At 43.0% G+C, this 26,276-nt stretch overlaps 1 protein-coding gene across 1 annotated transcript in view; it reads right to left on the reverse strand.

Annotated features, from left to right (window-relative positions):
- The window catches only part of LOC124799094, a 704,063-nt gene that overhangs the window by 425,582 nt on the left and 252,205 nt on the right, over positions 1 to 26,276 (reverse strand). Inside the window, exon 3 of the mRNA XM_047262633.1 lies at positions 914 to 991. Coding sequence (XP_047118589.1) covers positions 914 to 991 — 78 coding nt within the window. The remainder of the gene's footprint in view (positions 1 to 913; positions 992 to 26,276) is intronic.

The raw sequence follows: 26,276 nt of genomic DNA on the forward strand, positions 1-26,276 counted from the left end.
GAAGAATACATAGTATGAATATAAGGAATAAGAACAATCTACATAAAAATCTAAAACCACTTACCTTGGCCCAAAAAGAGGTCCAATATTCAGGAACACACATTTGCAATAAATTGCCAGCAACCATTACAAACATTTTGGTAGGCAGCTGCTTCTACTGTATACATGAATATTGTAATAGTTACTTCTAGACCACCTTAAGTAAAAATGTCTGTTACAATTCAGATTTGATATCACTTGGTCGCAACTGTCAAGGTTAGATATTTTATGTATGATAAATTTAGTAGAAGCGCACAAATATGTTTCATTGTGACGATGTAGTAATGTATTGACATATCTTGTCAACCTCCAGACAAATGATCAGGGAAGTTAATATTATATTCAAAAATTCTATGTTTTTTATATTATACTTTATGACATGTTCCACACCCACGAGCATCTCATTTTTTAGTCTACGGAATGAAAACTGAATCTAATCTAATCACTTCTTTACGTCTTTCTTGCATTCACAGCGCCAGATTTGCACCTAGTGTCCGAAATTGGAACTATTTTTTCTCCTCCGTAAATTTATTACGGCATTAGAATCTCTAACAAGTTTCTCTGCCATATGATAATTACAACTTAAATTGGGCCTCTGTGAATAGCTGCACAAGTGTGAATGTAAGATTGTCGGCCATATTTCTGGCGATATCTGTTTCAGTTTGCTAGCTGCTGCGCAGAGAACACTATCGTGATAAAGGAAAAGCTGCTCAGTTATTTATCAGCATTGCCCTCGGGATGGAGCTGACTAACCCGTTGCAGGACAGAGCCACCGGCCGGCTGCAGGCTCGCTGGCCGCAACGGCAGCTAATAATAATAATGCGTGCGGCACGGCGCAACGCAGCGCAGAGGCGCGGCTTTGACTCGCACTCACCTGATTAGGTTCGGCTCGCTGCCCTGGCCTGGATGGCGACCCATGGAGCTGGCGGCAGAGGTCAGCTGTCCAGCGAAACTGCAACACCAACAGACCACGACTGTAAAGTTCCCTCCCGCTCTTGCCCGTATTTCAGACGTTATTATCAGCCGCAGATTTAATCAAAGACACTCGGAAATTATTTAGTTGAGACTGAAGAACTCATGTACAGACAGGTAAACAAGGAGACATTAAAAGCTGTTCCAATCTCAAATCACTGTCAAAAATTTAATACACTTTAAAAATGGTCATTGCAATTTGTAAGATAATAGGTTGTGCACAGTTTATATTCAAAAATTCGGGTGAACGGCACTTGTAGCGTGATTCAGATGGCCCTACCTGTGAGTTTTATGCAACCCGCAACGCATTCAAAAACCGCACACAAGATCTTCATATTCTCTCTCTTGGTATGTGGAAACTACACTCCTGGAAATGGAAAAAAGAACACATTGACACCGGTGTGTCAGACCCAACATACTTGCTCCGGACACTGCGAGAGGGCTGTACAAGCAATGATCACACGCACGGCACAGCGGACACACCAGGAACCGCGGTGTTGGCCGTCGAATGGCGCTAGCTGCGCAGCATTTGTGCACCGCCGCCGTCAGTGTCAGCCAGTTTGCCGTGGCATACGGAGCTCCATCGCAGTCTTTAACACTGGTAGCATGCCGCGACAGCGTGGACGTGAACCGTATGTGCAGTTGACGGACTTTGAGCGAGGGTATATAGTGGGCATGCGGGAGGCCGGGTGGACGTACCGCCGAATTGCTCAACACGTGGGGCGTGAGGTCTCCACAGTACATCGATGTTGTCGCCAGTGGTCGGCGGAAGGTGCACGTGCCCGTCGACGTGGGACCGGACCGCAGCGACGCACGGATGCACGCCAAGACCGTAGGATCCTACGCAGTGCCGTAGGGGACCGCACCGCCACTTCCCAGCAAATTAGGGACACTGTTGCTCCTGGGGTATCGGCGAGGACCATTCGCAACCGTCTCCATGAAGCTGGGCTACGGTCCCGCACACCGTTAGACCGTCTTCCGCTCACGCCCCAACATCGTGCAGCCCGCCTCCAGTGGTGTCGCGACAGGCGTGAATGGAGGGACGAATGGAGACGTGTCGTCTTCAGCGATGAGAGTCGCTTCTGCCTTGGTGCCAATGATGGTCGTATGCGTGTTTGGCGCCGTGCAGGTGAGCGCCACAATCAGGACTGCATACGACCGAGGCACACAGGGCCAACACCCGGCGTCATGGTGTGGGGAGCGATCTCCTACACTGGCCGTACACCACTGGTGATCGTCGAGGGGACACTGAATAGTGCACGGTACATCCAAACCGTCATCGAACCCATCGTTCTACCATTCCTAGACCGGCAAGGGAACTTGCTGTTTCAACAGGACAATGCACGTCCGCATGTATCCCGTGCCACCCAACGTGCTCTAGAAGGTGTAAGTCAACTACCCTGGCCAGCAAGATCTCCGGATCTGTCCTCCATTGAGCATGTTTGGGACTGGATGAAGCGTCGTCTCACGCGGTCTGCACGTCCAGCACGAACGCTGGTGCAACTGAGGCGCCAGGTGGAAATGGCATGGCAAGCCGTTCCACAGGACTACATCCAGCATCTCTACGATCGTCTCCATGGGAGAATAGCAGCCTGCATTGCTGCGAAAGGTGGATATACACTGTACTAGTGCCGACATTGTGCATGCTCTGTTGCCTGTGTCTATGTGCCTGTGGTTCTGTCAGTGTGATCATGTGATGTATCTGACCCCAGGAATGTGTCAATAAAGTTTCCCCTTCCTGGGACAATGAATTCACGGTGTTCTTATTTCAATTTCCAGGAGTGTATTAGCCCCACAGAAAAAATGAGCAGGGCATTTTTGTAGGAAATTTCATGCAATTAAATTTTGTACTGGGCCACGATTCGGCTGAAGGCATGGTTTTCGAGTTATTCAAGAAAACCCCGTTTCAAAGCCACGTTTGTGTGTTTTTCTTGAATAATTTGAAAACTGCAACATCTAGCAAAAACGTATCCCAGTATAAATATAGTTACATTCAATTTCCTACAAAAGGGTCCTGTTCATTTCTTCTGTACGACTAATAATTTGTGCAAGGGAGCGAGGCAATATAAAAAACTTGGCTGTGGCATTTGAAGGTGTTGCAGACTGCATTGAAGCTCACAGCTAGGCACAACTGAATCACATTGTGCAGTACTGTTTATTAGACGAAATGTGAACCGTAACAAGCTACAGTGCGTATTCATATTACCCACTTAATTGGCTATATATTTCACTCTAGTCAGTGCTGTTCTATAAATTTTCCAATGAAAACCACTAAAGCTTAAATGAAACAACGTATAGGTCATTTACTGTATATTATTCTCCACAAGCATTGTTAATCGTAAATGTTTGAACCACTTAAAATTATAAATCACCTTTTCTAATAACTCCTCATAGTCATCCTATCATTTCCACTGAATTTTAATTTACTTCCTCCTATTTCATTTCCAAACCTCCGACATTTATTTCACTTTTGATATTCACTATCATTCAGCGTAACTTCGTTCCTTCTTTACTACAATGCCCAATTAATGTACGTCAGTCAGAGAATTTGGTCCCCAGTATAATGTCTCATTGTATTAATTACCTATTTGGTGTTAGTGTATATTTTTATAAACTGATCCAATAAAGACCTTAAAGCTAAGAGCTCATATTGTATCTGGGAAGCCACTACCGTTCAATTGTTTTCTGAATTTTCTCGCACCGACAAAGAGAAGATACGAATGTGAAATTTTTTTTGTTACATTACGAGAAAAGGGGCGTATACTTGCTGCAATAATGAGCTATCTGTAGGAAGTTTTCGCATGATCTCAAGCGGCCTTTGAGATGTACGAGCTACTGTCCACTAATCAACACGGATTCAGAATGCTTCGCTCGCGCGAAACTCAGCTTCCCCTTTTCTCACATGATATCCGGAGATCCGTTCCATTTTTTTATTGGGAGAGGAATAAAGAGAAGAATGTAAAACTGTGTGAGAGCTAGAGATAATGAGTGATAGGGAGTCTATGACACTGACAAGGGGGAAGAGAGGCTTAGTAAGAGTGAGAAGAGACAGCAGCAGTGGGAAAGACGGAAAGAGATAGTAGTAGTAAGGGAAAGAAGGAAAAAGGAAAGAAGGAATGAGATAGTAGCATTATGTAAGATGGAGACAGTGACAGTTAAAGGAGATTGTTGTAGTAGTAGTAGTAGTAGTAGTAGTACTAGTAGTAGTAGAAGGACACAACGAAGGAGGCTGTGGCTGTGACAAAGGAGACAGTGATAGTCCAGGAATAAATTTAAATTCCCGTGCCACGAGACCATGACACGCCGCTCGAAGAGCCAAATTAAATGGTGCAGGTCGCTGATAAAATGCAGTATCGTGCACTAATTAGTTTTCTGCATTTGAAAGAGGTTATAGAGCAACAGCCCATGCTGAACTAGTGTAAGCGTACAGCAACAATGCACAACAATATGACGCAGTGCCTGGTGGCACGGACGCTTCCATTGTGGTGAAACAAGACTGAATGTCGAAGAACGAAGAGACTCGCAGTTTCCCTGCGAAGAATAGGGAATCACACGAGAACTGGAGGACGTATCACAATAGTAGCGATAGTCGAAAAAGCGAAAACAGTGATGGGTTACTTTTTGTCATTTTGAACGCGACAGAGGTCGTCGCCCACTGGGCTACACGATTGCTCACGCCCGTTCAAAAATCCATCAGAACCGAGGCAGAAGTGGAAATGTTGCAGCTGTGTGAGGTCAGTCCAGGCGACTTCTTGTAGCCGCCTAATCTCCGTGGACATGTACTGCTATGACTCAGAGACAAAGGAGCAAGCAGGGCAGCGGAAATGCCAAAAACGATGAGGTCCCATTCGTCATCGGGCAAAGTGACGCTGAGTGTTCCTGGATCTGCCATGATGTGCTGATGAAGATCATGCTCGGAGGGCGCAAACCTTCATAGCAGCATACTACAGAAATCTCCTGCTTTGGCTACAATAGGCTGTCAAGACGAAGAGTCACGAGCAGCTGCCGAAGTGGGTGCTTCCGCTATACAGCAACGCTCCACATCATTCTGCGCAGCACACGGCCACACGTGCTGCTTGTTTGGGCTATCAAATTCCAACTTAACTCAATATTCTCCTGATATTGTACCTCTTTTCTTGGATGAAGAAACCATCGTGTGGCAGGCATTTCCACAATGACGACAAAGTGATTTTCAAGATGGCACGTTTCGTAAACATCCAAAATGCAGACTTCTACAACGAAGGTTTCCGACAAATCATTCATCGTCTGGTATCAAGCTATTACTGCAGGGTTGGAGAGGGCTAGTGGTTCTCTGCTGGAGGTTGGCCATGGAGTGGACGAAGAAGGTAGCCGATCAGCTGAAAGAACACTTTATTGATGAACACGAGCGGAGTCGTTCAGCACATTTGAAACAGACTGCATGCGACGGAACGTAATCCACGGACGCCAGCAGACTGAGATGGGAGTGCCGGCGCAGGCGTTTCCAGTGGAGGGTAGCGGCAGCCCGGGTACCGCAGCATACTGGCGGATGGCGGCTGAGGGCTGAGGGGTTGCGATGCGGCGCAGAAGCCGTTGGTTCGCGGCCCAGCGGAGGCGGTGTCATAGATGCGGCGACGACCGGCAAAGGCTGCGCTTTACCGAACGCCCAAGCTGTGACTACTTGCTGACGGGCTCGTCCTGCTGGTTTAAATCCAGTTTGGACTTGCTAACAGCTGCGGCAGGCCCCCAGTATCGAGACCGCGTCGAAACATCTGGAGTGGGTTCGATGGCCTTGTGTGGCGTAAAGGGTAGGTCGGTGGAACATCCGACTGGAATCTGTGTGACGTCCCTCACCAGGAAGCGCCAGTGTTTTCTGATGCTGCTGAGCAGGCAGGGCATTGGACAGTAAATGCGGACTGCTTTCGGTAGCTGGCCTGCGGTCCCGACTATCGGTGTTTGAGCCGTTACAGTTGGCAAAAATGTGTCGTATTAAAGAGTGAATACGTAGAGAATAACTGACAGCATCACAAAATTTCATGCTCGGAGTTCATTTTTTTACATTTTAATTACACTGAAGAGCCAAAGAAACAGGTACACCTGCCTAATATCGTATAGGGCCATGCGAGCACGCAGAAGTGCCGCAACACGACGTGGTATGGACTCGACTAATGTCTGAAGTAAGCTGAAGGGAATTGACACCATGAATCCTGCAGGACTGTCCATAAATATATGGGAGTAGGAGGGGCTGGAGATCTCTCCTGAACAGCACGTTGCAAGGCATCCCAGATAAGCTCAATAATGTTCATGTCTGGGGAGTCTGGTGGACAGCGGAAGTGTTTAAAATCACAAGAGTGTTCGTGGGGCCACTCTGTAGCAATTCTGGACGTGTGGGGTGCCGCATTGTCCTGCTGGAATTGCCCAAATCCGTCGGAATGCACAGTGGACAGGAATGGACGCAGGTGATCAGACAGGATGCTTACGTACGTGTTACCTGTCAGAGTCGTATCTAGAAGTATCAGGGGCCCCATATCACCCCAACTGCACACGCCTCTCACCATTACAGAGCCTCCGCCAGCCCTACTTACTTGCAGGGTCCATAGATTCATGAGGTTCTTTCCTTACCCGTACAAGTCCATCCGCTCGATACAATTGGAAACGAGACACATCCGACCAGGCAACATGTTTCCAGTCGTCAACAGTCCAATGTCGTTGTTGACGGGACCCCGGCGAGGCGTAAAGCTTTTTGTTGTGCAGTCATCAAGAGTACACGAGTGGACCTTCAGCTCCGAAAGGCCATATCGATGATGTTTCGTTGAATGGTTCGCACGTTGACACTTTTTGATGGCCCGGCACTGAAATCTGCAGCAATTTCCGAAAGGGTTCCATTTTTGTCATGCTGAACGATTTTCTTCAGTCGTTATTGGTCCGTTCTTGAAGGATCTTTTGCCCGCCACAGCGATGTAGGAGATTTGATGTTTTACCAGATTCCTGATATTCATGGTACACTCGTGGAGTGGTCGTACTGAAAAATGTCCATTTCATGACTACCTCGGCGATGCTGTGTCCCATCCTTCGCGCGCCGACTATAAGACCACGTTCAAACTCACTTAAATGTTGATAACGTGCCATTTTAGTAGCAGTAACTTAGGTAGTGGCGGTCGCCTTCGAGGTACTACCCGTTTTATTCCGTACAGGAGTGGACTCGTTCGTTCCAATACTAAAAATACTTCTGTGTGTCGTTTCTCATGTGGTTGTGTAGACGAGCCACCGGTTATTACCTTTTTGCCTCGCCTCTGCGCCACGACAAATAGTTTTTTACTAATGCGAGCAGTCACGTTCCTGTATTGCGGGTGTCGCACTCTGTGTGCATAATGGGCCGTCCTCGAGTTGTTCATGTTAGCAAAGCTACCGAGAGCACTAATGTTCGTAACAAAGGTAATGATGAGCAAGGCAAAAACCGTGAATTCCTGGCGGAAAAAAATGAGCAGTAAATATATTCTGATTCGAAAACCATTCGAACAGAACAAACATCTGTCTTGCTTTTAACGATCGTTTCGTTTGTATGCTGGTTTCCTTACTGTTCTCTTTTCTACTAAGTATTGCATAAAAAGCTATGACTTTAGTGATGCGTTGCACCAAAACAAATTACACATTGTTCTGAGAGTAAATAAATGGATTCTCACTAAGCAATAGTTCAAATGGCTCTAAGCACTATGGGACATAACATCTGAGGTCATCAGTCCCCTAGAACTTGAAACTACTTAAACCTAACTAACCTAAAGACATCACACACATCCATGCCCGAGGCAGGATTCGAACCTGTGACCGTAGCAGCAGCGCGGTTCCGGACTGAAGCGCCTAGAACCGCTAGGCCACAGCGGCCGGCAAGCAGTAGTTCATTGCATACGCCGTAAGTTAGTACACACAACTGTTTTTTGATGTAACAACTAAATTCTGACCTTGCCAAACCTTAAAAAATGTATACCTGCTTTGCCCGAAGACTGTGCTTGACTTATCCTAATTTGCGGTGATATTTACTCTTTGATTAACGCAACGGCCAGTACGTACTGCACAAAAATTGTGAAGGATTAACGTACGGGTGAATGGAAAAAAGTAAGGCTGCTACAATGTGTCAGAGACTGTCTCATATTTCGTTACGACGCTTCTAGCAGCGTAACGCGTGGTAGTGATAGTGGTAGCGTAGGAGTAAACAGGAGAAACGTAGATGACGACATAAAGGAGATTGAATATTTCCGTCCGCCTACATCTATATTTTCAAGACTACTCTTCAATACACACTTAAGAGCATCGCAGGGGGCTCGTAGAATCACTTTCAGAGGCTATTTCTCTGCCCTTCCATTTAGATTAGCGTGAGAAAAAGGAACACTCAGATCTTTCTGTGAGAGCTCTGATTTCTCTTATTTTATTGGATATTTGTGGTAAGGACTATAGAACCAAATTGCTTAGGTCATCGGTCCCCAGGGTTACGCACTACTTAATCTAACTTATCCTAATCACAACACACACACACACACACACACACACACACACATGCCCGAGGGAGGACTCGAACCTCCAACGGGGGGGGGGGGGGGGGGGGAGCCGCGCGTCTCTCTTATTTTATTACGATGATCGTTTCTCCCTATGTAGATGGGCTTCAACAAATTGTTTTTGTATTCGGAGGAGAGAGTTGTTGATTGAAATTTCTTCTGTCGATCTCGACGCGACAAAAATCGTCTTTATTTTAATGATTGCCATCGCAACTCGGGTATTATATCCGTGACACTCTCTCCCCTGCTTAGTGATAGTACAAAACGAGCTGCCTTTCTCTGAACTTCTTCGATGTGTTCCCTTACGGATACCATCCCCTCCCCCCCCCCCCCCCCACTTTCCAGCAGTATCCTGAAGAGGACGAACAACGGACAATAAGTAGTCTCTTTAGCAGATTTGCTGCATCTTCTAAGTCTTCTGTCAATAAAACACATCTTTGGTTCGACATCCTCACAAAATTTTCCATGTGATCCTTACAATTCAAGTTGTTCGTGATTGTAATTACCCGGTATTTGGTTGAAATCACAGACGTTAGAATTATGTGATTTATAGTATAACTGAAATTTAACAGATTCCTTTTAGTACTCTTCTGGATGCCCTTCATTGTGTAGAGTAATTGCTACTATTCGCACAATAGAGATTTCTCGTCTAAATCATTTTGCATGAGTTTTTGATCTTCTCATGACATTACTAAACGGTAAACGACAGCATCATCTGCAAACATCTAAGACTGTTGCTCATGTGGTCTCCTAAATAGCTTGCATAGATTAGGAATAGTAGAGTAATCCACCAGATATCACGTCTGTTGTACTCGATAACTTTCCGTCAGTTACTACGACCTGTGACCTTTCTGACAATAAATCACGAATCCATTCGCTCAACTCTGTCGATACTCCATATGCAAGCAATTTAATTAAATGCTGCTTATGTGAAATGGTCTCAAAAGCCTTCTGCAAGTCTAGAGATATGGAATCAATTTGAATTCCCCTGTCAATAGTACTCATTACTTCGTGTGAATGAAGAACTAGTTGTTTTTCACAAGAGTGGTATTTTCTTAATCCGTGCTATGTGTAAACAGATCGTTTTGTTCGAGGTAACTCGTTATGTTCGTACACAATGTATGTTCCAAAATCCTAGTGCAAATCGATGTCAGAGCTATAGGTCTGTAATTCAGTAGAGTACTAGTGTGACCTACGCAACTTTCTAGCCTGCAAGTACGGAGCTGTTAGCAGCAAACCCAAATTGCCTGTGGAAAGCGAATGCCGGCTGAGATCGTACTAGCAGATGACATTCTTACCACCAGCGTCTCTCACTGTTGTCCACATAGCCTGTGGGGCGGCGTGGAGCTGGTCTGTTTACTTCCTGAGGGAGATCTTCCACAGGAAACAGGAAGGGATGACGGGATAGGGGGGCGGGAGGGATGGAGATATATGCAGGGACGGCACACAAGAGAATTGGGGCGGAATCGAATAAAATAACTTTCACTCAGCGGCTGGACCGTTGCAAGCGTTATTGCAGCATAGCCCATCTCCTTTGAAAGTATTTCTCTACACGCCGACTTAGGGAGAATACAGTGGACGCTCTCTCATGTTGTCTTGACTAGGCACGTACGAATTCCAGCGGGCGAATGATATGCGTTGGTAAAAATGCGAACCAGTACAAGTAACGAAGTGAGTAAAATACCGGGTGGTTATAATTAAAATGCAGCTACTCACAGATGTACAGTGTGGGCTGTAATTGTTGTATTTGCAGCAAAACTTCGTAGGTATACTAACGCGTTCATGCGGGACCGATCTACGCTGGAAAAAATTAGTTCCAATTTTGGCCGCCAGGTGCAAATTTGATGCTGTGAATGCGAGAAAGACACACAGAAATGTTTCCATACGTAATGGATTAGAAATGGAACGTTGGCAGAAGAGGTCAAACAAGCTTTGGCAGAGTGAGGCAGTCGAAGTTCAGCTGTGTTAGAGTTAGGCTGATAATGTTTAGCAGTGTTAGAGTGAGGAAGCTATGGCAGTATTATGATTCAAATTTAATGTCTCAGTTTATCATTTTGTTGAATCAATATGATTATGAAACAGGTTTGTGAAGGAATAAATCTAATGGAATGTCAAGCAAATACAATAACGGTGTTACTTTTTTTTCACTATTGCTGCCCCATCGACCTAACTTGGTTATTGTACTGAAAGTTGTTAGACTTGAGAGATAGGTATGTGTATTGTTCGGATGTTGAGAAGTTCACTAAATTAAAAATCTGCCTTGAGCACTTTTTTCTCAACATACAAAAAAATATAGTGTTGTCATTTTTGCACACATTTCATTTTCTTACCAATCTTTCTCTCGCAGTTCTTTTTAATGGATCATACAACCAAGTATGTACGATAAACTGTTCAATTTTCAATTAACAGAGAAGTCATTGCACCTCTCGCGTGTCTCTGTGTACATACAGTGTTTTTCAGCTTTAGCGTGTCTCTGTGTAGATACAGTGTTTTTCAGCTTTAGCATAGCCGCGCAAGACAGAGCTGTACTGCAACGCGTTATCCAGATTTGTGCAGAACAGAATTGGGAGAAAAAAAGATTAAGATTTTTTTTATTTATTCAATCATGGCCAACTTATGTTATTCAGAGACAGTTTTTGTGATCACATTTTGCAAAGTCAATTACTCTAGGTTTCATATCCAAGTAAATTATCCAGGCAGTTTATACTGTTCAAAATTCTTGCAGTCAGACTGCTAACTTTTACAGTATAAAGTACTTCCCTTTTCATTATAACAATTAATTACTTTTATAGTGTAGCTTGGGTTTCAGATTACGACAGTACAAGTTTCATTACGAAAGTTCATTTATTATCACGGCTCAGGCTTACAATCAGAAACAGGTTAATTCATGCAATATTTTTATTTATTAGATAATTTTCGTCATCCCGGTTTCAAGAAGAATCGTCGAACAGACGTACACATCTGGCGTCGGTCTGTTGTAGAATTTTGAGGCATGTTTTATGCTCGCGTATTACGATATTTTAGGAGATCGGAAATTTGGGTTTCTAGGAATGACGAAAGGTCTTGCAAGCAACGATCGCTTGTGACCCAGCTCGTTCTGTTCGTTCACAGGACCCAGGAAGCAGTAACAGTCGTCACCCAGTTCGGTGTTGCCTTCCTTGACTTCCAGGCGGCATTCCATACAGTACCACACTGCCGCATAAGGGACAAATACGAGCTCTGTGACACTTCTGATACAGTTCGTTCCAAGGCGACTTTTCATTTGCACAGACAACTCGCTATTGTCGGATTTTGGAGTAGCTGCCAAAGCACTTCAGCGCATTATTACAGAAGAATTGCTGTCGCATCTCTTCAAGCAGTATTCCGAAGTTGACGGCATCAAATCTTCAAATGCTTCGTTAAAAAACTATGACACAACTGTCGTAAGTGGTACATTTTGGGTCATTCATCTACATCTACAACCACATCTGCACGACTACTCTGCAATTCGCACGTAAGTACGTGGCAGATCGTTCATCGAACAACCTTCAGAATGTTTCTCTATCGTCCCAAACTCTAACAGCGCGTGGGGAAAATGAATACTTGCATCATTATGTGCGAGCTCTACTTTCTGTTGTTTTACGATGATGATCATTTCTCCCTATGTAGGTTTTGTACAGTAAAATGTTTTCACGGTTAGAGGACAAAGTTGGCGGTTCAAATTTCGTGAAAAGATCTCGCTCCAGCGAAAAACGCCTTTGTTTTAAGGACTGTCATCGTAACTTTGTCAATTCTATTTGGTATGGATCCCATGCAGCCCAGCTATACTCTAGCAGAAATCGAACAAGCGCGAGATAGGCAGTCTCTTTAGTACATCTGTTGCATCTTGTAAGCGTTCTGGCAAGAAAACGTAGCCGTTGATTTGCTTTTCCCACAGCATTATCTATGTGATCGTTCCAACTTTAGTTGTTCATATTTGTAATTCCTAGATATTTAGGCGAATTGACAGTCTTAGAATTTGTATGATTTGTGGCGTAATCGATATTAGCGGATTTATTTTTGTGGTCATGTGTATGGCCATTTTGCAAATAGTTTTGATCATCAGATGGTTTTAATAGACGGTGAATGACAGCACCATCTGCCATCAATCTAAAAGGGATGCTCTGATCGTCTCCTAAATCGTTTATATAGAATAGGAACAGCACAGGGCCTGTTTGGAAACATCGGATATCACTTCTGTTTTACTCGATGACTTTTGTCAGTTACCATGAACTGTAAATTGTCTGAGAGGAAATCTCGGATCCAGTCACACAGCTGAAGCGATACGCCATAGGCACGGAATTTGATTAGAAGTCTCATGTGAGGAATGGCGTTAAAAGCCTTTTAGAAATCTAGATATATGGAATCAATTTGACATCCCCAGTCGATAGAATCCATTGCTTTGTGCGAATGGAGACTAAGGGCAGCTCGCTAAGGGGCGTGTTAACAATCATTTTTCTCAGTCACCTCTGTGAATGGCACGGGAGAAAACCTTAGTGCTGATTCGAGATGTCCACATGAAGATGTGGAAGAGGATGCGCTGTCTTCCATGTGAGCCAGTGTCGGTTAGGCAGTGCAGTGTGTGCCGTGCCCTGTGTCATGACCCAGCTGGGCTGGCCGTGTTGTTGGCTGCGTCTGGGGTCAGCACGTCCGCAGCGCCGGCAGGGCTAATTATTGGAGCCCGCGGGCTCATTATGGCGCTGGAGGCCCAGGGCGGACTGGAACGCACGCCGAAGACCTGCTGTTGGCTCTCGCGTGGCTCTCTCAGGTGTCACAGCAGCCGCCAAATGTTTTCTCTGTCTGCGGCCAGCCGTTTTCCTCTCATACGCTACAAGAGTAATTCACTTGCCCCTACCTGTGTGTTTTATGCAACCCTCAACATTTTTAAAAACCACGTGAAAGATTTTCGTATTCTCTCACTCACTAAGGAAAAATGAATATCCGTTTTTGTAGGAAATTTAATGCGTGAAGAGTTTGACAGAGCACTGAAAGACTTAAGTCGAAACAAGGTCCTGGGAGTAGACAACATTCCATTAGAACTACTGATGGCCTTGGGAGAGCCAGGCCTGGCAAAACTCAACCATCTGGTGAGCAAGATGTATTAGACATGAGAAATACCATCAGACTTCAAGAAGAATATAATACTTCCAATCCCAAAGAGAGCGGGTGTTGACAGATGTGAAAATTACCAAACTATCAGTTTAATAAGTCACGGCTGCAAAATACTATCGCGAATTCTTTACAGATGAATGGAAAAACTGGTAGAAGCCGACCTCGGGGAAGATCAGTTTGGATTCCGTAGAAATGTTGGAACACGTGAGGCAATACTGACCCTACGGCTTATCTTACAAAATAGATTAAGGAAAGGCAAACCAACATTTCTAGCATCTGTAGACCTAGAGAAAGCTTTTGACAATATTGACTGGAATACTCTCTTTCAAATTCCGAAGGTGGCAGGGGTAAAATACAGGGAGCGAGAGGCTATTTACAATTTGTACAGAAACCAGATGGCAGTTATAAGAGTCGAGAGGCATGAAAGGGAAGCAGTGGTTGGGAAGGGAGTGAGACAGGGTTGTAGCCTCACCGCAATGTTATTCAATCTGTATATTGAGCAAGCAGTAAAGGAAACAAAAGAAAAATGCGGCGTAGGTATTAAAATCCATGGAGAAGAAATAAAAACTCTGAGGTTTGCAAAGGACTTGGAAGAGCAGTTGAACGGAATGGACAATGTCTTGAAAGGAGGATATAAGATGAACATCAACAAAATCAAAACGAGGATAATGGAATGTAGTCGAATTACGTCGGATGATGCTGAGGGAATTAGATTAGGAAAGGAGACACTTAAATTAGTAAAGGAGTTTTGCTGTTTGGGGAGCAAAATAACTGATGATGGTCAAAGTAGAGACGATATAAAATGTAGACTGGCAATGGCAAGAAGAACGTTTCTGAAGAAGAGAAATTTGTTAACATCGAGTATAGATTTAACTGTAATGAAGTCGTTTCTGAAAGTATTTGTATGGAGTGTAGCCATGTATGGAAGCGAAACGTGGACGATAAATAGTTTGGACAGGAAGTGAATAGAAGCTTTCCAAATGTGGTGCTACAGAAGAATGCTGAAGATTAGATGGGTAGATCACATAACTAATGAGGAGATATTGAATAGAATTGGGGAGAAGAGGAGTTTGTGGCACAACTTGACTAGAAGAAGGGATCGGTTGGTAGGACATGTTCTGAGGCAACAAGGGATCACCAATTTAGTATTTCAGGGCACCGTCGAGGGTAAAAATCGTAGAGGGAGACCAAGAGATGAATACACGAAGCAGATTCAGAAGGATGTAGGTTGCAGTAGGTACTGGGAGATGAAGTTTGTAGAGGATAGAGTGGCATGGAGAGCTGCATCAAACCAGTCTCAGGACTGAAGATCACAACAACAATAAATTTTCTACTGGGATACATGTTCACTAGACGCCATAGTTATCGAATTATTCAAGAAAATCGTACCTTCACATGTGTTTTTCTTGGACAACTGCACAACTCTAGCCACCAGGGAAAACGTATCCCAGTACAGAATTTAACTACATTAAATTTCCTACAAAAGCGTTCTGTTCATTTTCTCTGTAGGACTAATAGTTTGCATAGAACGAGATAGATAATACGAGGCGTATTCGAAAAGTAAAGTCCGATTAGGACGCAAATGGAAGCCTCAGTGAAAATCTGATGAAACTCTGTACAGAGGTGTTGGGCAGTGTTTCTACTATGCCATTGGTCGCGTGACGTCGCTCTTTTCAGTTCTGAGCTCATAGTGAGCTCGTAGAGATACCTACAACAATTTCTCCTGCCAAGTATGTGGATCTAGTGAGAGATTTCACCTGAAGCTAAGCAGCCCACATGACATAAATGTCATGTGTTTCTTTCTTCAAGACAATTCTCAGCTAAATTCTGCAGGAGCAATGAAGATGCTCCTGCGGCGATTTCGATGGGAAGTCTTTAATCACCCACAATACAGCCCTTAATTGTCTTCCTCCGATGTTCATCTCTGCTCACATGAATCGTTGGCTACGAAAACAACATTTTGGCACGAACAACGAAAGGCAGACCAGCGTAGAGAATTGGCGAAAAGCACAGGTGGTTGCTTTCTGTGACGAGGGTACTGGAAAGTCTGTATAACGCCACGATAAATGTGTAAGTCGGAGCGGCGACTATTTAGAGAGGTAGCTGGAAGGTGTGGCTAACTGTTGCGAATAAAAAAGTTTTGATTTTCACTGTGATTTCCATTTCGCGACCGACTGGACCTTACTTTCCTAACAGCCCTGGTATGTACTTCAAGCATGTGATTTTTGAAGGCATTTTGGGTTGCGTGAAACACATGGGTAGGGACAGGTGAATAACGCGGTATATTGCCATCTATGATGGAAATGGTAGGTATGGGAACACCATAGGGTAAGCTAAAATCTTCTAAGACTGACAATATTTTTTTTTTCAGTTAGATACTGCCCTTATTTTTCAAACGTAGTTAGCTTTCAGGTCAATAGGCTTAGTAAATATAACGGTTTCCCAGTGAACAGATTCCATTCCTGAAATGCCTTATCTAAGGCTTCCAAAATTTCTTCAAAAAAAATGGTTCAAATGGCTCTGAGCACTATGGGACTTAACATTTATGGTCGTCAGTCCCCTAGAACTTAGAACTACTTAAACCTAACTAACCTAAGGACAGCACACAACAGCCAAAATTTCTTCTCTGGATCTCAAACGCTCTAGTAACAATTTCCTTTAGATCCGCGGATAGTCATAAGAGAGAAAGTGAAAAATCTTGTGACCATGGTGGGTAGTGAAACAATTAGGGACAGACATCCTTCTGTTTTTCCATCACTTGGGTGCAAGTTTATTGCCCAGTCGCTGTAATTTTTCTTTTGAAACTCATACCTCTGTTCACTTTTCCATCCGGTTCCGAAAGCAGCTGTACGCTTCCTGGAAGAACTGGCAATAACATTTCCGGTAAGTGACAAGACTTCGCCTACTTATCTGCAAAGATATAGGCTTCCACAATTGATTTTATTACAGTTTGGTTTTTTCTGTGAAGTCGTCGCTCTTTACCTCATCTACAATGAAAAAAGATCGTCGAAGAAAGTGAGAGCAAATATTGCCGATAAATTCATTTTCTCGTTTACTTTTGGTACGTTTCCTACAAATGTAATGACCATAGTAACGAAGCTCCATCGTGGTTTATACTTTATGTATAATGTATACTTTCTTATGATATGCCTGTGATGTACGTAATTTCATCACCGCATTAATTGGTTGATGCGGCCTCTTTAACTGAAGAATAGCGATTTCTGTAGAGAAGGCGAACAGTCAGAAACACTTTCTTTACAACTATGTGAAACACTGAAAACTATTAACTCTATTAGAGGTGGAAAATGAGTTTTCATAAGTGCGTTTGTAGGGATGCTGTTAACAAGTCGCACCTGCAGTATACAAATACTAAAGGTACAGCTGGGTCAAAATTCTCCTCCTCAAGGAGCACAACAGCTAACAGAGGTTGCCCTTGAAGTTCAAATGCTTCAAATGGCTCTGAGCTCTATGGGACTTAACAGCGGAGGTCATCAGTCCCCTAGAACTTAGAATGACTTAAACCTAACTAACCTAAGGACATCACACACGTCCATGCCCGACGCAGGATTCGAACCTGCGACCGTAGCGGTCGCGCGCTTGAAGTCTTCAGATGAATTAAACACAGTGATTCCTTGATTAGTCGCACAAAATTGAAGATATATCTCGTTAATTTGTAGGAGATTTTCGAATGTAATAACAGAAAATGGCTTTGAATACTTCGTGCACTGAGGTGGTCTAAGATAGTTGGAAAATTAAAGTAGTCAACGGCGTTTGCCTTGCCATGTACTACAGCATGTGTATCTCCATCAGTGATGAGTGGAGCTAGAGGATGTTTCACAGAGTTTTCACGATTTCAAATTTGAATAATGCTCACTAAAAACAAAACAGAACGATGGTGGATACAGGACAGTAATCACGTCGTACTGACTGCAGCTACAGCGTGCGTTCGAAATGGAGTACATTTTCACTACGGCAAATCTGTCATGCGCATGCAACGTGTCTTTCGTAAGAATTTCAAGAATCAACAGCAATATCCAATTCCTGCTTGTGGAACATATTGAATTGGGTAATAAACTACCGTTCAACTACCAGTGGATCGAATTGAAAGTACCGTCCCTCGGAAACCGGTCCGAAGTCCCGAGAACATCAAACGTATGCTAGCAATTTGCAGGCAAGCCTTCGTCATTCATTACGAAGACGTTCAACAATACGGCGCGGCGCAAAATGCCACACATCCAACAATACCTTGCAACTTCTCAGCGAAGCGTTTGGCACCCGCGTAGTTTCCAATCGTGCTTGGGTCGAAAGGCCGTCTCGCTCACCGATTTAACCCTGTCAGACTTTCACCTATGGGGTTATTTGAAGGCGAGAGTGTACGCTGACCGGCCGAAAGCTTCCAACAGTTAAAAGATCAAGTTCACGGTGGAATTTACAGAACGAAAGACTCGTTCGAAAAGTGGGTGAAACGCCTCGAATATTGTGTGGGCGCGATTACTCGTTATTTGTCCGATGTAGTATGTTATACGTAAAATTGAATATATGCTGAACATTGTGCAAAGCGTTCAACTTCATTTCGCGATTAGTTAGTGTGTTATTCAATTTTGAAATTTTCAAAATCTTGTGTACCTTTATTAAGCAATGATGACCGCAGCTACAAGGTCTCTTGAACCGAGACGAGACATTGCGATCTAATTCGCAACAAATCGTGATTTAGACAATTCACTAAAGTTAGAGTACGTTATTTTCGTCACCCGACGAACATCTCCGTGGAGATGTGGAGTACTTTAAGTACTGGTTACTTTGAACCTAGAATACTGTTAACAAGAACGGCTACTCAAGAGAAAATTTAAAGCCGGATACACTGCCCACCGGTGTATGTAATTTCAGTCCTATCCATGGGCTGATATCTGCAAAAAATTTAAGAAACTAATTTGCACTCTCAGTTAAAGAGTTTCAAACAAAACGTTTTTCTTCGTCTTTAAGTGTAGCGGGACACACAGTTAACACGTAATTTCTTAAGCAGAACAGAGTGTTGAAGAAGAGAATAATAATAATCTTGTTTCTCTTTAGGCGTAAGATAGAGTCAAGCCATTTTAAATGCCTTGTCCTGCCGTTAGTTCATAATGACCGTAGGACGTCCTGCGCGCTGTTCCGTAATATGCTCCTTCAGTACGAACAGCACTTATGAAAATGATACTGTGTAAGACTCATACGCTACTACCGATTAACAACAAACTTTTACTCTCTTACTCAAATTACAGATGCATATTACAGTTGCTACAGACATTCATAATTTTATGACCTGATACAAAAAGGAATTTCATTTAAGAAATTTTTTAGTAGCTTGTAATAATATTATTGAACAAGAATGCTACTATAATTGAGGTTGTGTTATTAGTGTATATTATACAGTAGCAACAGGCCTGTTTCACCTGTATGACCAGTTTCAGGCCATCTCCAAGCAAATAAGCTTCGTTAGGGTTGCAAATTATGACTAATAACAATTTTATTTGATTGTGCCTTGGTACTTACATCCATATTGCATCATGGCGCTGTCGTTGTCTTATAATCTTACTGCTGCGTGAGGCCCTCCAATTCTAGCCTAAGTTTCTTTGTTAATCATTTACGAGTAATTTCGTTTTCAAAAAGGCTCAAATGGCTCTGAGTACTATGCGACTTAACTACTGAGGTCATCAGTCGCCTAGAACTCAGAACTAATTAAACCTAACTAACCTAAGGACATCACACACATCCATGGCCGAGGCAGGATTCGAACCTGCGACCATAGAGGTCGCTCGGCTCCATACTGCAGCGCTTACAACCGCACGGCCACTAATTTCGTTTTCACTTATGATTTCTGTTGCTGAGAAATGTCAGATTCGGACTTTTATGGACGGTATATAATGTTGCAGTTTTGACAGCTATGATTAACAGCTAATTCAGCGATGCGGTATAGTCACAGCATGTATCGTAATGATCTATTTTCGCATTGAGAATATGTTTGTTTTTATTTTGTTTCGATTATCCGTCATCGAGCTGTATGATTTCAGTAAAGTTATCTATATAATTTTTATTGTTGAGGTCCGTTTGTTCATTAAATATTTTATCAGGGTATGCCAGTCAGCGTATAAACATTTCGCTTTCTTCCAAAACGTCCATTTTAAATCCCTTTGGTTTATATCTAGGCCTAAGATTTTCATTTCTACCTGTTTGTCCTATATAAAACAAATAAAAGAAATACCCACAAAACAGAAGTTCAGATACATACCGCAAATTTACACCAGACTTATATCCATCTAACTAACACATTACTAAAGAAGACAACAGTTCAATTGGCGTACAGCAATTGGCACATCCTCAAAACACTGATCCTTCCAGATAAAGCAAAACCGCCACTACAGACACAACCAGTCATATATAAAATCAATTTTAAGGACTGTGATAAATTCTGTGTAGGTAAAACAGGCAGAAAGTTTAAGTTTAGGTGCAGATAACGTACAATAAATAGCGTGACAAACCAATCTACGTTCTTGAACCACTTAGAAACAAAAAAGCGTGAGGTCGATCACTTACAAACACAGTAACAATATTACATTTAACACCAAAGTGGTTTGAAATGAACGTTCTGGAAGAAATCGAAATCTGTAAACAGTCACGGACCGACAGTGATAAAATATTAAACTAACATTCGGACCTGAAACATAAAAATTATACAGATAACTTTACTAAAATCAAATAGCTCGATTCCGGATAATAGAAACAAAGTAAAAACGGAGATACACCCACTACAAAAACATAACAAAGACTATATACTACGCCATACATCATTACGATACATAGATAAACAAACAAACAAATTGTAATCATGCCGTATCGCTGGATTAGTTGTCATTCATAGTTGTCAAAATTACTACAGTGTATACCATCAACAAAAGACCTAAGCTGACATTTCTCAGCAAAAACAGTCGTAAGTGAAAATTCAAGTAAATGATTAACAAATAAAATTAGGCTGCCATTGAATTGCCTTATGCAGCAGTAATATTATGAGACAGCGACAGCGTCACGATGCAATATGGATGTAACTACCAACATACAATCAAACAAAATTGTTATTAGCTATACTTTTACAACCGTTAACAAAGCGTATTTCCCTCCAGATGGCCTGAAGCTGGCCATAAAGTTGAAATAGGTTTACTGCTGCTGTATAATCTACAGCAATAAAACAACATCAAATTTAGCAGCATTCTGGGCCAACACTATTATTAGAATGTCATTACAAGACGTCTGCCATGCTGCGAGTTGGACAGAAAATAAATTGTTCAGCAGCTGGTGTTCCCGCTGTCTAAAATTAAGGAAAATATGCTCCCATTTATTGACTACTAGAGGTATTAAACTGTTCGCTTAGCACAGCGACTTGTTATGATCTGTTATGAAGGCCGCGAGTTACTTGGCGAAAAGTAATTAATTCCTCCCGCCATTCATCACTCACGTAAAGTACACGATAAAACAAAATTGCACACAATGGCAATTCCTTTCATAACTACTAAACAAAACTGAAACAAAGACACGTAAATATTGCCAACGTCTGTTCAGCTCCTCCGTCCATCGGGTTCTCCTCAAATGTCGCCCATTCAAAATGTACACTACGGTGACAAAGTCATGGGATAGCAATATGCACATTTACAAATGGCGGTAGTATAGCATACACAAGCTATAAAAGGGTAGTGCATTGGCGGATCTGTCATTTGTACTCAGGCGATTCATGTGAAAAGACTTCACACGTGATTATGACCGCAAGACGGGAATTTACATGCTTTGAAGGCGGAATGATGGTTGAAGTTAGACGCACAGGACATTCCATTTAGGAAGTCGTTGGGGAATCCAATATTCTGAGATCCACAGAGTCAAGAGTATACTGAGAATGCGAAATTTCAGGCATTACAGTTCACCATGGATAAGTCAGTGGTGGACAGTTTTCACTTAACGCTGACCGCGGTGGCCGACCGGTTCTAGGCGCTCCAGTCTGGAACCGCGCGACCGCTACGGTCGCAGGTTCGAACACTGCCTCGGGCGTGGATGTGTCTGACGTCCTTAGGTTAGTTAGGTTTAAGTAGTTCTAAGTTCTAGGGGACTGATGACCAGAGAAGTTAAGTCCCATAGTGCTCAGAGCCATTTGAACCATTTCTTTCAATTAACGACCGAGGGCGGCAGAGTTCTCAGTGCTAACAGACAAGCAACACTGCGTGAGAAAATGTTCAAATGTCTGTGAAATCTTATGTGATTTAACTGCTAAGGTCATCAGTCCCTAAGCTTAGACACTACTTAAGCTAAATTATGTTAAGGACAAACACACACATCCATGCCCGAGGGAGGACTCGAACCTCCGCCGGGACCAGCCGCACAGTCCATAACTGCATCAACTTAGTTATATCAGAGACGAGATTCCGCGCATGAGACCGCCATGTGCGAAGAATTTCTATGTTTGGCTGCTACGACGGATAAGTTGTCATGTCATGCATTGGACGAAGATTTGGAGACATGTGCACCAAAAATTCCTTTTACCTTAGTTCGGGCACTGTGGTTCTCTGCCGCCTGTGGCAAGTTCAACACCAACCAACGGCTCCATGCAATTGGACTAGTGGACACTCCACTATGCCCGAAATGCCGCCAAGTGGATGACGGATGACGACCATCACCCTTAACTTGTATCGCGGTAGAGGACGTACGGCTCCTAGGAAGACAGATGGTGGCTTGCTACCTCCGTGTGACCCCGCAACATATTACACCTGCTTCCTTCTTACATCCGGAGGGTGACTACTTTCCGGCAACTAAATCACAGTCGATCATCTGGGTCAAAGGTTGGACGATCGCGTACCCGTATGGGGATGCTGCCAAGTCGCGACTTGACTTGTGGTATTTCTTGCAGCAAGCCCACAATGAGGTTCATAGATGGTCGCACTATCGGAAAACCTTTTCCAACTATCTTCAGTCAGTCTTCCTCGACCCCCCACGCATTTAGGATGTGCCGGGTGCAGTCGGTGTGCACATTTGACAGCTGCTAATGAACCTAACGCTTCTCTCACCACTCAATATGTAATGCACATACTATACCATGAAATGATCTACATGTTCCTTTTAACAGAGTGATCTTTATTGAAAATAAATAAATAGAAACAACATCCCTGTTCCTTTAAATTTGTGATTTGTTTTACAATGACTTTTTTTTTTTTTTGCTGAGGATGCATTTCATTTAGTGTTTGTGAACTGCCTAATTTTGTATCCAAATAGAATACCAATAAATAAATGTTCCAAAAAAAATTGTCTGCCATCATCATCATCCTATTATCCTCATCGACTGCAGATCGCCGAAGTTGCGTCAAATTGAAAGACCGGCACCCGGCGAACGGTCTGCCCAGCACCGCCAACACTTTTGCAATTACAGAAGGCTATAGAGGCATCATGGCTAAAATTTCTGCAGAGGACTTACAGCGACTTGTTGAGCCCACGCCACGTCGAGTTTCTGCATTACGCCGGGCAAAAAGAGGCCCGACACGATATTAGCAGGTATCCCATTTGTCAAGTCAGTGTAGCTGGTATTCCATCAGCCGCGAGTCCCTCCTCCCACAGCAAGTGCAGTTGAACTCTGCATGCCAATGGGTGTTTTCTCAAATCCCTGACGTTATGGGTTCATTCTAAGTCTATTTGATTTGATGAGTGCTCCCTCCACCAAATCATCAATTCGAACGTATAATATTGTCTTATTGCCGTTACTTTCATTGACTCCTTTAGTTAACAACGGATCGTGCTACTTTGATTAAAAAAAATAAACCAAAGTGCTCGAATGACTAAAAGGAGGAAGGAAGGAAGATTCGGATTTAAAGTCCTGTCGACATAGAAGTCTTTGGAGACGGAGCACAAACTCGTATTACTTAATGGATACCGAGCCACGTGGAGCAGTGGATAGCATTCGGGAGGACGACGGTCCAGACCCGCGTCCGCTCTTCCCGATTTAGGTTTTCCGCGATGTCCCTAAATCGCTTCAGGCAAATGCCGGGATGGTTCCTTAGAAAAGGCATGGCCGACTTCCTTCCCCATCCCTCCCTAATAAGACGGGACCAATGACATCGTTGTTTGATCCCCTCTTCCATATCAACCAACCAAGCAACCGACTTAACGGATGAGGAAGGAAATCGGCCGTGCTCTTTCAAGGCAACCATGCCGGCACCTGCCAGGAGTGACTAATGGAAATCACGGAAAACCTAGATCTTGATGACCGGACGCACATCTGAACCGTCATCCTCCCGAATGCGAGTCCAGTGTGGTAATCACTGCGACACCTCGCTCGGTCGTATTCCTAAGCAACTGTTTGTCGTGTGCTCTTGTACCATGTCAAGTTCAGCTTTCTGTAAGTCTTAACAGCAGTGAACGAGCTCTAGTGCTCCGTCGTAAAATGTGGTGTACGGGGTCTGACACAAGGTAAATTACATTCGTGCTGTAAATTTCCATATGCAACCAAGTATGTTCGGCAGCCCTGTTGGTATAGTTTACCATGCAGTTTGGGAGACAAGAAAGGTCATTTTAGGACCCAAGCGCTACAAGTAGCCGCTTGGGGCGAGAAGCTGAGTGCGGCGCCAGAGACGACAAATTGCTGAATTTGTACACTCCATGTAATATAATTAGCGACGGCAGACACTGCTGAAAGTATACGATAGCAGAAGCGAAAGGTTCTAGTAAACATTGGTCTGCAAACGAAACATTGAAAAGTAATACCTAATGTGTTGTTACGACCAGTCACTTACTGCTGAATAATCCCACTAGCTGTTATCCGCGGATGCGTTCGCGTATCAATAGTTTTGTTATGATGGGCGATGGTGAGTAAGTTGGGTAGTAATTTATAAATATCGGAGTATATAGTGGTGTAAATATGTATCATAATCAAATGCAGCCGCACTAAAAGCCTCCCACGTTCTACATCTAAAGACGCGACGTCTATCTGTTTGTCGCATGGAATTTAAATGATGCCGTAGTCATCAAGCGTCACAGAAGCTGTAAGAGACGCGTGACGGTCAGCGTCTATTATGCAATGGGCTTGTGACTTTTCTTATCTCTCTAGCTATTAAAGCTAAACATTCAAGTTCAGGAGGATTTCAGATTGCTTCGGACTTTTTGGGCTCGAAGAACATTCCCAGCTGGAGCTGCCTTAGAGCTTTGTACTAAATCGGACTTACGTTTGCCAGCCATGTCGTAAAATATGTAATGTCAGATACTATGTTTCTTAAGACCTTCCCAACTTAATAGTATCAAATACGATTCTCGGGCTTTTTGTCGGATTTTATTTTTAATCTCCACAACATTTCGCCGTAAAATTTATCCTGCTTCGCCAGGTGGTGTAGCAATTGTTTTTGAAATTTCAGAAACCACACCCATGAGTAAACATTGGATTCGCCCTCTAACGGAATAATCGACAAACACACCGTGTCGTCGACCTCCACACAGGCGTCGTTTGCATTTCACTCACGTACGTTTTATTTAAAAATATTAATGTTAAAAAATAATAATACAATTTTCTCAGGTATTCTTTGTTCTTCCTGAGAGTTCAAGCTAACTCCGTACCAAATTTCATAGAAATCGGTTCATCGGTTTAATCCTGATAACAATAACTGACAAGAGCTACTTTCGTATTTATAATATTAATATAGATGGACATAATTTTTAACGTATCCCCATCTAACATAGCACAAATATCACTCAAGACCTAAATGAACTAGAAACACGACGATAGTTCAATCTATTACATATTACAATTTGCTGCTGAGTTTTCTTCACACTGCCGGGTTCGATTCCCGGCGGGGTCAGAGATTTTCTCTGCCTCGTGATGACTGGGTGTTGTGTGATGACCTTAGGTTAGTTAGGTTTAAGTAGTTCTAAGTTCTAGGGGACTGATGACCATTGATGTTAAGTTCCATAGTGCTCAGAGCCATTTGAACCATTTTTTTTCTTCACACGTAATATACTTCCACAATTAAAAAGTATCTTATGCTTAACATGTCAGTATAAAATTGGATGGTTGTTTTTGTCTGTCCCGCTTTCTCGATGGAAAATGAAATAATCTGTAAATTATAAAATTAAAAAGTTGCATTGTTAGACTAAAAATTAATTTATATTCTCATTTTTCCACTCGATTTAATACCTAGCACACTTCTATTTAAGCTAGAAGAATACAAAGGGTCATTTTCTATCTGCTTCCACTAAAAGCTTCTAAAGATCTCTGATGCAATCTTCTTCTTTTAATATTTAACACTGGAATAATATTCAGAAATTTATTTCTGTTACAGAGAAATCTCTATGTAGCACCTATTTTAATAGAAAAAAAACCAACTCATTTTCACTATTGCTAGATTTGAATTCAGATATTACCAAAAGTTCAAGGAAACCTAATTATTGTTTGAGGTACCTCGAGGAGGGAAGGATGGGGGAAGGGTTTGTCGTTTGGGTGGAAAAATGTTCTATAAATCGAGGAGGAGGGCTCGGATCGAACCGAGAGGTGGATTAACGAAAGTTGGTCTGGTACCCTGTCAGCCTGAGTGCAGTTTTAGGTGGTTTTCT

Source organism: Schistocerca piceifrons, chromosome 5, assembly GCF_021461385.2.
Source record: "Schistocerca piceifrons isolate TAMUIC-IGC-003096 chromosome 5, iqSchPice1.1, whole genome shotgun sequence".
NCBI lineage: Eukaryota > Metazoa > Arthropoda > Insecta > Orthoptera > Acrididae > Schistocerca > Schistocerca piceifrons.